Source organism: Populus trichocarpa, chromosome 13 (genome assembly GCF_000002775.5).
Source record: "Populus trichocarpa isolate Nisqually-1 chromosome 13, P.trichocarpa_v4.1, whole genome shotgun sequence".
NCBI classification, from domain to species: domain Eukaryota; kingdom Viridiplantae; phylum Streptophyta; class Magnoliopsida; order Malpighiales; family Salicaceae; genus Populus; species Populus trichocarpa.
The window spans coordinates 12088906-12101130 of NC_037297.2; the positions used below are offsets into that span (position 1 = coordinate 12088906).

Here is a 12225-nt window from a genome sequence, read left to right on the forward strand (position 1 = left end):
AGTGAGAAGAGAAAAGAAGCGAAAGAAAGAAATGGATCTTGATGTTTTTTACATAAGGGGAAGAAGAAAGAAAGAAAGAAAAAGAAGAGGCTCGTTTGATGTGAAATGAAAGATTCTATTTATTAAGGTATTTTACCAACAATTTTATCGACGAATAATTAAATGTTAATATTTCTAACCATTCAGACTGTGTATGAAAAACCTATATACAAGTCTAGACAAAACTTGCTAAGTATAGGCATTGGACCCATTTAGACTTCATAAGTCTAGCTCGTACACTATATATAGGCATTGGACCTAGTATGAAAATTTTATTAAGTATAAGCGTTGGGACCATTTAGATTAAACAAGTCTAACAAAAACAAATATATTCCAAAGAAAACATTAATGAGAAATGCAAAAAATAATAAATTCAACAAAATATAAATATTCAATACATAATAAAAAAAACCCACAAGATCGGGGTTGTGTATTAAGCCAAAATGGGTTGGGGGCTAAGGACTAAACATTGAGGTCAGGCTCTTTTATGAGGTAAACTCCGCGCTGGGCAGCTATAGCTCTGGGAGGGAAGACATCATCAAAGCTAAATGGAAAACATCACTAAAGTGCATTTGAATTCCCTTAAGAAAATACAGGTTGGACATGGCGTGGAAAATCTTGTCTCGAGCCACTTAGTCAGCGTCGTAAACCCTCCAAACATCTCCTGAAACACTTGCAAGGAGCTCAGCCTTTAGAGCCTCGTAGGATGCCCTCAAATCAGTCATTCCCTACTTCAGGGAGGCTATTTTAGTATAAGTTATACAAACCTCTTTTTTAGTGGATTTTAATTAAAAGACCTAACCTTTCATGTTTTCCTTCAGCACCATATAGGTTATCTTGAACTCCCTTAGCTCAGCCTTCACTGCAACCATATTATATCTTAGCTTTTGAAGAGCAGTATGGTATGCTCTATGTTTGACGATGGCCTCTCTTATTTGGCTCCTGTCAGCCATTCAACACATCTTAAAGTGGACGCACATTATGAAAGTCAAACAAAGATAAGTGATAATTATTAAAAAAATTAAAAAATAATAAGATTAAATAAGAGTTAAAAAGTTGAGCATCCTACGTAGAAATTCCAGTAGTTAAAAAGGTCTCTACGGTTGAAGATGGGGGTAGGGGCATTGGCAATGAGAGAACATGAGAGGCTGAGGTAACAAAGTCAAACTCTATAGGGTGGAGACCTTTCATATCTTGAAGCGAGTAGTAACCTCATAATGACTTCAAGAAGGGTATTGGACCCCTAAACAAAGGAGAATGAAAGCTCGTCTATACTGATGGGATCATATTTCATATCCACTTCAATCCTAGCTCCACTCAAGTTAAAGGATGAAGATGCCCTTTCAGACACAGACGAGCTCTCCTCTCTAGACTCTATCGAAGACTCTCATGTCTTTTTAGTTGTTAACCCTACACAAAAACAAAGTAAGAAATGAATATTTAGATGTATAAAAATAAAAATAAGAAGCTTTTTACTATGCAATAGGGATATTGCCTTTTGATCATCTCATTGATCTTGTACTTGGTTGAGGCCTAGGACAATATGAAACACGTCATTTCCTCATCCAAACTAAAATGGGGTTTGTTGTTCATGTTAGTATAGATAGTTTCTAGTAGTGGGCACAACCTCAAACCTCTATTAACCTATTTTTTGGTCTAAGCATCCCAGTATATCTAATTAGGAGACACCTCCCCTCTACTTCTTGACTTGAGCAAACTTGCCCTGTAAAGTCCCCTTCATGGGTCTATTGGAAAAGATGAAAAACCAGTGTGCAACATTACCACCGTCGACACCACCAATCAAACTATAGCAAATCCTGAAGATATTAATAGCAGGCTCTAGGCCAATAAGCTTAAGATATTTTTTAAAGACAGATAAAATGATCCACCTGTTGGGATGCAGCTGGCTTGGACCCAACTTATATTAGTGGAAAGCTTCCCTCACAAACACTTGAAGAAAGAATGAGTACCCCAGCTTGTACATACACATGGGGGTAGTGATTTCAAAGCACCTATGGGAGGTAGCCAAGGTCACTTGCCTAATCCTCTCAGTTCAAGCAGACAATTTAGCCATATATTCTCATAGCTGCCAACCATTTATATAGGCCACATGTTCTATAATTTAAGGTGTTAAGCTCAGTGTCCTCGAGGGCTTAAGGCAGCCTGTCTCTCCCCTAGGGTTCTCTAAAGGCAGGGGTGACTTGTTCAGGGTTAGGAACTACCTTCCCCAATTCTAGAGGTGGATGCACTTCCATGTCCTCTATTATTTCCTTAGTTTTTAATTGAAAGCTAAATTCACCATAAAACAAAGTAGCATCTCTACTCCTATGGTCGGAACTAACCCTTTTAGAGCCCATGTTTTCTTACTAAATGACAAAAAGAAAGAAGAAGGTAGTTTAAGGGTGAGGATTGCCTAAATTCGAGTAGCAGAGTTTCTTCTTGCAACTAATAATAAGTCTCGCTCAAAGCTTCTTCATAAATTCATTGTTAGCAAATAAGTTTTCAAAGTGAAAGAAAAGAATGGAGGTGAGTAACTATGGTTAATAAAAGAATTAATTTTCCATCATTACCATTGGATGAATAACCCTTAATTTCACCATAAATCTAAAAAAAACTATTCAATTACTATATTGAATGCACACAACCATTTTCTTTTTTCGAGAGACTCTTTTTTAATTAGGACGAGCCACCTAGCTATAAGAATCCTAATAGTTATGTTTAGGATAATTTATCTTGTGGGAAGGTAAAGAGTCTCTCATTAAAAACTAACAACCCTTCAATTTTTTGCATATTAAATACACAAAGACTTAGAGGGCTACTAATGGATCAATATTTTTAGTGCCTTACAAAAAATGAATTTTAAACTAAACTCTTTATTTATAAGGTCTAAAGGCATGGTGATAACCCATTGATAAGTGGGCGTGATTTGCTTCAATAACCAACATCCCTAGGTTTGGCACCATGTTGAGCCCAAGTAGGTATAGATTTGGCAAGTTGTCAAGCCCAACATCTTTGAGCCTTACTGCATACCAAGCCCAATAGGGCATGAGTCTAGCAAGTTGTTAGACTCTACACTCTTAGGCTTGGATGTGTGCTAAGCCCAAAAGGACAAGGGTTTGACAAGCTGCCAAACCTACAGCCTATAGGCGTGGCACCGTACGTACCAAATCCAAGTGAGTATAGGTCTAATGAACTGTCAAACCAAATGCTCTTAGGCATGGCTATATGCCAAGCTCAATAAGGCGTGGGTCTCGCAAGCTGCCAGACCTATCGCCCTTGGGTGTGGCACTATACCGGGTTCAAGTGGGTATAGGTATGGGAAACTGCCAGACCCAGCGCCTTTAGGCCTCGCTACATATCGAACCCAATAGGGCAAATGTATGATGAGCTACTAGATCCAACACCCTTGGGCTAGGCACCACAATCGAGCATAAGAGGATAAGGGTTTAGCAACATGTCAGACCCAATGTCCTTGGGCCTGATTATATCAAAGTTGTTAAAATCACGTTTTGACTCATAAAATCATACGATATTACGAGTCAAAACATGCTTTACGTGTTGAATCTCTTGAAAAAATAAAAAATGGGTGAAATCGGGTTGAAATCGTAAAAATCATATGAAATCGCGCAAAATTACGATTTCAGGACCGATTTTGTGATTGTGCCAAAATGATGCGCTGAAAAAAAATTCCCCCCATGGTCCAGCTGTCAGGCGCCTATTGGCTGTGGAAATGCACAGTCATGCGAGTCGCTCTTCACTGTCTTCAGTCTTTAGTGAACAAATCCCTAAAATCACAAATCACAAGTCACAAAATACTCGTCTGATACTCACAAATCCCTAATCGGCTAATCCCTAATCCCCTTATCTAATTAACCAACTAGGCACCGGCAACCACAAAAGCGGCAACGACGATCTCCATTCTCCACAAAAGCGGTCACAGTCCAGTCTTCACTCCTTCTCTTTCCTCAGTGCTCATGGTTGCGGCTTCCTTTTCTGTTAATCGCGATTTTAACAACGACGATGATCTCCTCAACAGCTCACAGCTTCGGGCTTCCTCTTCAATCTTCATTAACAGCGGCAAGCTGACAACGATCTCCTTTCTTTCCCATCTTCAACAGCAGCAGGCGACATCGGGCCTCTTTAGCAGCAGCCGTTCAGCCATCATCATCAACGGCTCTTCACCATAAGTTCATTTTGCCTTCATAATCATCACTGCAGTAGTTGATTTTGCCCCTGTAATAGATTTTTATTTTGCCTTGGTAACTGTTAGTCTGTTACCCTGTAATTATTAATTACAATTTTGATTTTGCCCGGTCCTGTAATTTGTATATGTATAATGTTGAATTGAATTGAATGGAGTTGCTTGGGTGAAAATTGGATGGACTGAATAGATCGGGTGAGAAAATTGCTGAATTGAATGCCACACTGCCACAATATATATCTTGACTGAATTAATAGTATTAATTGGGTGAAAATTGGACTGAAAACTGTTGAATTGGACTAAATTGAATGCCATTTCAGTATTATAGAACTGAATTAATTGGACTGAATTGAATTAAATTAATGGGGTGAAAATTGGACTGAAAAGTGTTGAATTGGACTGAATTTAATGTCATTTCAGTATTATAGGACTGAATTAATTGAACTGAATTAATGGGGTGAAAATTGGACTGAAAATTGTTGAATTTGACTGAATTGAATGTCATTTCAGTATTATAGGACTGAATTGAATTGAATTAATCGGGTGAAAATTGAAATCATTAAATCATGTTTTTTGCTTTGTGGAGTGTGGGGCTGTGGGTTGTCCATTTATACTGTGGAATGATGGAATGATTTTAGGATTCCATTTCAGTATTATAGTTTTGTGAATTGTTATGTATAACAAAAAGGTAATTACAATCATAAAATGTTTGGATTGATTACAGAGTTGATTTGAGTTGATTTTTGAATTTTTATTTGAAGCATGAATTTTTTGTTAATGTATTTTAAAATTCTTTATGATTTTATGATCCGTTTTTACGATCCGAGTTTGTATTACACTTTCCGTGCCGTGTCAAAAATCGCAATTTTAACAACCTTGGACTATATGCTGAGTCTAATGGGGCACAATTTTGGTGAGTTTCCAGACCTAATATCCTTGGGCTCGCCTACATACCAAGCCCAATAGGATATAGGTTTGGCAGACTGTTAGACCCATCGCTCTTGGGCTTGGCACTATAGTTTAGCTTAAGTAGGGATGAGTTTAGCGAACTGCCAAGACTAGCACCTTTGGGCTTGGTTATACATCGAGTCTAATTGGGCATAGGTCTAATGAACTACCATACTTATCGCCTTTAGGCTTGGCTGCATGTCAAGCCTAATTTGGCATGGCTCTGGCGACCTTCACGATCCATCGACCTTGGGCTTTAATGCGTGCAAGGCCTAATTAGGAATTTACACCATTGGACATGGCTATCTGTTAAGTCCAAGTATGTATGGGTCTTTCTCGCTGCCATACCCATTGATAATGGGCTTGGTAATGTGCCAAGCACAAAGGGCTAAAGGCCTTGAGATCATTATAAGCCTTATATTGGGCTACAATGCTCCATTTATTTATTTTGATGACTTTTGAATATAAAATGTTAATGCCAGGGATACTCATCTCCTATTCCCGATTAATGTTAATGTCAGGGATATTTGTCTTTCATCCCCAATTAATATTAATGTCAAGGATATCTCATATCACATTAATATTAATATTAGGGATATTTATCCCTAATGAGTGCTATAAGGATAAAAGAACATCCTAAACCCTTAAGAGATATATTTTTTATAGGGTTTAATGAGTATAAATATCCTAGAATCACATAGATAAAAGGTTCATAATCTCTATTCTCAACACATATACCTTCTCAATTTCAAAGCATTTATCATATTAAAACTAAGAATAAACACTTTTATTTTTAAGAATAAATATTCATTCTCTTATTTACTGTAACCATTTGCATAAAGATCACTGATTTTGTCATCTCATGGTCCTCAAATCACATCAAAGAGGATTGTTTTGTAGGTTACAAGCCTTTTACAACAAATTACAAGTTTCATGAATAATAGAGAATAGACTATCTTGTTATATATAACATGCTTATAATTTAACCGCAAAAAAATATATTCTTAAACACTTTGAATTTTGAAATATCATCACAATTCATGCTTAGAATAACTTTCTTAGTGAATCTTATATGGCGTTGGGATGATCTTAGAATTAAGGAGGATGGACAGTTGCATCAAGCTTAGGAGGTAGTTGAATTAGCATGTCCCGTATACGGATCGATGCCACAGTACTTAGAAGACACTAGGTTTATTTCCTCAATGGTTAAATATGCATCCTCGACAAAATGCAATGATGAAAAATGAGAAGACAATATCGTGAATTAGCAACAGAAAAGAAGTGAAATCCAGCTCCAACGACAAGTTTCTTGCTTTTGAGTGGTTTTCTTCTACTTAACTCTTTTGGGCCAAGGCATGGGCACTGATTGGAGATGTTTGTGTTGAGTTTCGTTTCATGAAGGGTAATGAGTTCTGAAATCAAATCTATCAGAGACAAAATCTTCTGCTATGTTGAGAATATCAACAGAGGTCGTGAAGGAGGTCCAGAGGATAAAGAAGAAACTGGGGCAGCCTGATCAGAACTGCAGTTCATGTTCCTTGGTGAATTGTAGCAGAGCCAGAGTGATAAGGCCAGTAGATGTATCAGTGCAAGTAGTAGAGGTGGAGGTAAGCACTCTGTAAGTAATGGCAGAAGGCATAGTAAGAGATTCCATGCTAAGGGTGCCACCTACTCACTCATGGGAGCTCTGATGATGGCTGGGCACATCATAAAGAGGAAAATAGGAGGAATTCTGTTGAATATATTCAGCTTGACAGAGGCGATGAGCTTCTGATATTGCAGTTGATAAGCATAGGGTAAATGCCTTGGCAGATGCTAATTGTAATGTATTAGAGGGTAATTTTGTCCAAGATGATTTTTTATGTGTTTTTATTTCTTATTTTTATACTTATATTCTTAGGTTTAAGATTTTTTTTATGTATTTCTAAAAAAATAAATTTTATTTTTTAAAAAAATTATACAAATTGTTCTTTTTTATATTTTTCTCAATTCTATACTACTTTTGGTTTTCTTTATTTCTTCATATTTATCTATTATTTTTCAAAAAAATTTCATTTCTTATATTTTATGAATTTTCTTAATATATACAGCATATACTAAAGAACATCCCAAAGTTAACTAAACAGACTAACAGGGTATGAAGAATAAGGGTTGGATTAATAATTTGCTTTGATGAGGGTCCATTTGCGTAAATAATAAAAGTACAAGGACCCCAAACTCATTAACCCTGTCCGCGTTAAATCAGGATAGAAAACGACACGTCTTTCACATAGATAAATAATGACCGACTTAGAAATCCGGAAAGAATAGGGAATAATCAACCGACCTAGAACTCCTATACAAAGAACAAAATCTCTCTCAGCCTACGCTCTCATTCAAAAGATCGAAAGAGAAATTTAGAGATCAAATATTGAAAGAAAGAGAGAGGGTTGGTTCTTTGATAGATAGTTTTGTTTTTTCTTAACTATGGGTGTTATTGACGAGGAGGAGACTAGAAAGATACTAGAGTTGGTTAACACACCAGCCTTAGACTGGCGAGGGCAAGGTTGTTATTCTGGTGGTAGCTACGTCAAGGGAGGAAAGTATGGAAGAACACGCGGTGGCCTTCCGAACAAAACACCCCCGGAAGGTTACTTATGTCACAGATGTCATGTTGGGGGTCACTTCATCCAACATTGCCCTACTAATGGAGATCCCAACTATGATGTCAAACGAGTGAAAGCGGCTACTGGGATTCCGAAATCAATGTTGAAAGCTGACCCTGAAGGTCGGTATGTTTTACGTAATGGCGAGGTTGCGGTCATGAAGCCAAACGAAGATATTTTTGAGAAAGAGATGGAGGGGATACCTGCTAGAAGATCATCATGGTCTGTTAATGATGTCGCACCTGATCTTTTGTGTCCTCTCTGTAAGAAAATCATGAAAGATGCTGTCTTGACGAGCAAGTGTTGTTTTAAAAGTTTCTGTGATAGGTGCATTAGGGATCACTTGATCAAATCGAGGTTGAAGTGTGAATGTGGAGCCACTGATATGCTTACTGATTACCTCATTCCTAACATGACTGTTAGGCGTACTATTGATAGGATTTTGGAGTGTGATACTTCTAGCAGTAGCGGCAGTGGTGGTGGTAGTGGTTCCAGAAGCACTTCTTTTCAAGTTAAAGATTTGGTTTCATTTGTTCACTGGCCATCACAAACGTGCAAGGTTTCATCTACTACATTGTCTGCAACATCATCATGCTCGTCATCTAAAGAACAGCAGAAGCCAACAGACAGAGTAAATTCCCTGCCCCCGATGGCTAAAAGAGCAAGAATTGCAGAATCTGCTGATGAATCTAAAGCTACAATTGCGCCAATGAATGTTAAGGAGATAGCGTCAAAAGGGAATCTTCATGGGATCGATGAGGAAGCTGATCAGAGGAAGCTTGTTAGTAGTGAAAACGGAAAGAAGAGGAAGAGGAATGCGTCTGATCAAAACTTTAAAGCTTGTGAGAACTACATGATGATGCCTACTGGCTCTGGTGCGTACAACCCATACTGGACTGGCATGTGGGGAGGTATGGAAGGATCATATCCAGAACCATATTATACTGATTCAATGGGTGGTTATGGATATAGCCACTTAGGCATGCCATATGGTAATACTATGCCTCAAGACTTTTGGTTCACGATGAACAGTGAGCAGGCAGGGGAAGAAGCATTAGTAGCAGGATTTCCTCACTGATTTTCTACTCTAGACAATTCTGATTTTTGGATTTTTCGCTTAATATTTTTTAATCTTTTTAGGCTATGATGTAAACACTAATTACATTGATAAATGCGCATAGATTTTTGTGGTGTTTATCTATTGTTTTGGTCCTGTATTTTGTGACTTCCGTATTTTAATGAAATTTATCTTAATTTCAAGCTCTTCCAGTAATTTCATTGGTTTATTTGCTTTCCCTTCTCTTTTTTTGCTGATTATGTTCGTCTAGCTCTTGCTTTTGAACAGAGGAAACATTTTTTTTCCTACTTTTTCTTTGTTTATCAGGTTTGATATGCATCTGTTTGATGAATAACATGCAGGATGTTCCTCAGTTCATTCATTACTTTCCCATTTTTATTCTTGAAGGTCATATAATGAAAGCTTTCCAGATTTATGATCACAATCATATTTATGTGTGTTTACTCTAGCATATTTATAGTAATCTCTCCAAATAAGTAACCAATAAAAAGGTAAAAACTGAAATCTGCTATATCAACGCAGCTACTGAGTATAGACTGACAATTTCTATTGCATCTAAAAGTATTACATACACAACAATGTTATCAACTCATGGACAGATAATTAATTACTTCGGCATCCACACAGAATTTGCTTTCGGTAAGTAGCTGCTTCTGTCAGTCACTGTGTTTTGTGGACTGTGGTTGAACCATAATGATAGATGAGATGTTACTGTCGATCTTCAAAGTACGTAAATCAGATTAGGAAACTTCATTATCGAACTTAAGAGTAACAGGATCCTTCTAACACAGAAAAGAATAGCATCAGTTATATAATTCCAAGTTACTTCAAGGCTATCCAAGATCTTAGATATGCCGAATTATGTAGCAAACGGATTTTTTGTTGAACTGTTTAAGAGTAAATCATCGTTGTCCCAGTTTTTCAGGATTTATATCCTTCTGTGATGCTCGTGTAGGAGGATGAGCACCTACTTTGTGCCACATTTTCAAACATTTTGAGTTCCTAACTGCACAAACCATTCCTTTCACTTACTTCCTCCGAATGCAGTTTTTACCCGCTAGGCATCAGCTAGTACAGTGAATTGCTTTTCATTGCTCTGCTCCCCCAACTCCTCATCATCATCTATCTGCCCATCCTGCTATTTCTGTGATTCATACAATGAAGTTTGAAGCTCAAAAGACTCTAATTATGCTTCACAAAAGTAGTGTTTTTTCTTCGATTCATCAGAACACATAGCTAATTCAAATCCTGCTATTTCCAGAAGACACGAATAATCCAAATACGCTGTCAGCCATACGGCCCATACCATTGTCTAATCTTAGATAACTATGGCACCTAACACCTACAAGATTTTGAATCTGAGAGAGCTGCCTTATGTTGCCTAGTGGCTCTTTTGAATACAATCCATTTATATACACTTAAGGATACAGTTTCCCATTATGATGCTGGTGCAATGGGTGGTTATCGATACGGCCACTTTGACCTTCTCCATATATATAGCTTATAGGAGGGGGTGCTACGCCTCAAAACTCTTTTATTTCATGTTGAATGGTGAGAAAAGGTGAGTAGGAGAAGAAGCTGGGAATGCAGGACTGCTTTGCTAATTTTGGACAGTAAATAATTCTGATCTTTGCTTCTTCTTTTTTTTGTTAATTTTTTATGACTTTCACACCATGTTTCGAACCAACTCTCTATTAGAATTGAACTCAATTGATAGATAGGTCAGAATCAAATATTCAGAACAAAATCTTTCAGCTAAATTCAATTCATTTGTTTCAGGCATTACTCTCGTCCCTTTCATCTTCTTGCCTTTCTCCTTCAAAAATATACTCTAAAACTCCATGGCTAAAGAGTACACATAAAAAAATCACCCCAACAAAATATAGGTACAAATTGATGCTGGCTGAAGCTTACTGGATAACAATAGGACAACAAACACAAGAATTTTAATGAACAAAAAGAATCGCAAATTATAACTCTAAATTTATAATTTTATTCTCTAAAATTTAAGTATATGGTGATTGCCATTCAAAATGTTTACAATACCTTTGAATATGATAGGAAAACCTATCTCTACTAGAAAAAAAATCTAAAATCCAGAAAAAAGTAAGGAAATTAAAACATAACCCAAAAATAAAATATTAAATCCAAAAAATTCTAGAAAAATAAAAATATTGACCAAACAACAACTTATGGGCTTAATTCTAGGAGGTCCAACGATCCAATAAGCGATAAAGTGGCTTTTTACAATAAAAGTGCTTGTAGAATCACTTGAAAAAATCTGAGCCCGATTCAACAATCGAATCTACCGTTATCTCAATTTTAAGGTGTTAACACAGTCTAGTGTGACCAGGCCACCTCTTGGGTTTAGACTTGTCTTGTTAGTCCATAAAAACATTTATTAGGTTATTTATATTGTCTGCTTGGGTTAGATCCCCTTCTGTTAGTGTCAGATCATATCACCCGAATGCTAAAAAACTTTAGTTTCTACAAGTTTGACTACATTACAAATACTAGCTATTTAACTCGCGCTCAGCCATTGGTCTTATTTTTTTTCAAAGAAAAATTGGATATGCAAGCTTTTCTAATGCATTTTTTTCAATAAAAAAAAAGTATAAATTAAAAATCTTATGCAAGTATATAATTAAATAAATCGATAATCATATGTGTAAATAAATGTAAAAAAAAACGTTTTAATGATAACTAAAAGCGAAACTAGAAAAATAGAGAGATGTAGATCAAGATATTTGATCTCGCAACATGAAACATCTACCTGGTTGTATTCATTGAGTTTATTTATTAAAATCAATTTTTTATTCAAGGAAACAACAATAAAAATAGACACATACATAAAACTGATTGAATAAAATAAAAGAAAAAAATATCATGCGAGACTACACATATTAGAAATATTATCTAAAAATAAATGTTTTTTTATTTTGAAAAATAAAGTTCATCTATATAAAACATAAAAAAATATTATAGATGAATCATAACAATATCTTAAAAAATTAAATACATAAAAATAATTCAAAAAAAATCAATTCAAAAAAGGCTAAATAAGCAAAATAAAAATCATAGAGGAGGGATATTAATTGAGATATAGATTAAAAATTATTTTAAAAAATAAAATGAAAATGGTATCAGTTAAAATAAAAACCACAATAATAATTAAAAAAACATAAGAAAAAGGAAACTATAATCTAGGTGCCGCAAGCGCTTTTAAAAGAAATAAAAAAAAACAAACGACTTGGGTTACAAGCCCAACTGAGTTTAATAAGTTGGTTCTATTTTAATTAGACGATAAAAAATAG

The 12225-nt window shown here is 35.9% G+C and overlaps 1 protein-coding gene across 1 annotated transcript; it reads left to right on the top strand.

The window, feature by feature from the left end:
• Positions 1–7654: 7654 nt before the first annotated feature.
• Positions 7655–8911, top strand: LOC18104451 (E3 ubiquitin ligase PQT3-like). The gene has a single exon (XM_006376222.3). It carries the CDS (start codon positions 7655–7657, stop codon positions 8909–8911), a length of 1257 nt encoding a protein of 418 aa, XP_006376284.3.
• Positions 8912–12225: the final 3314 nt, after the last annotated feature.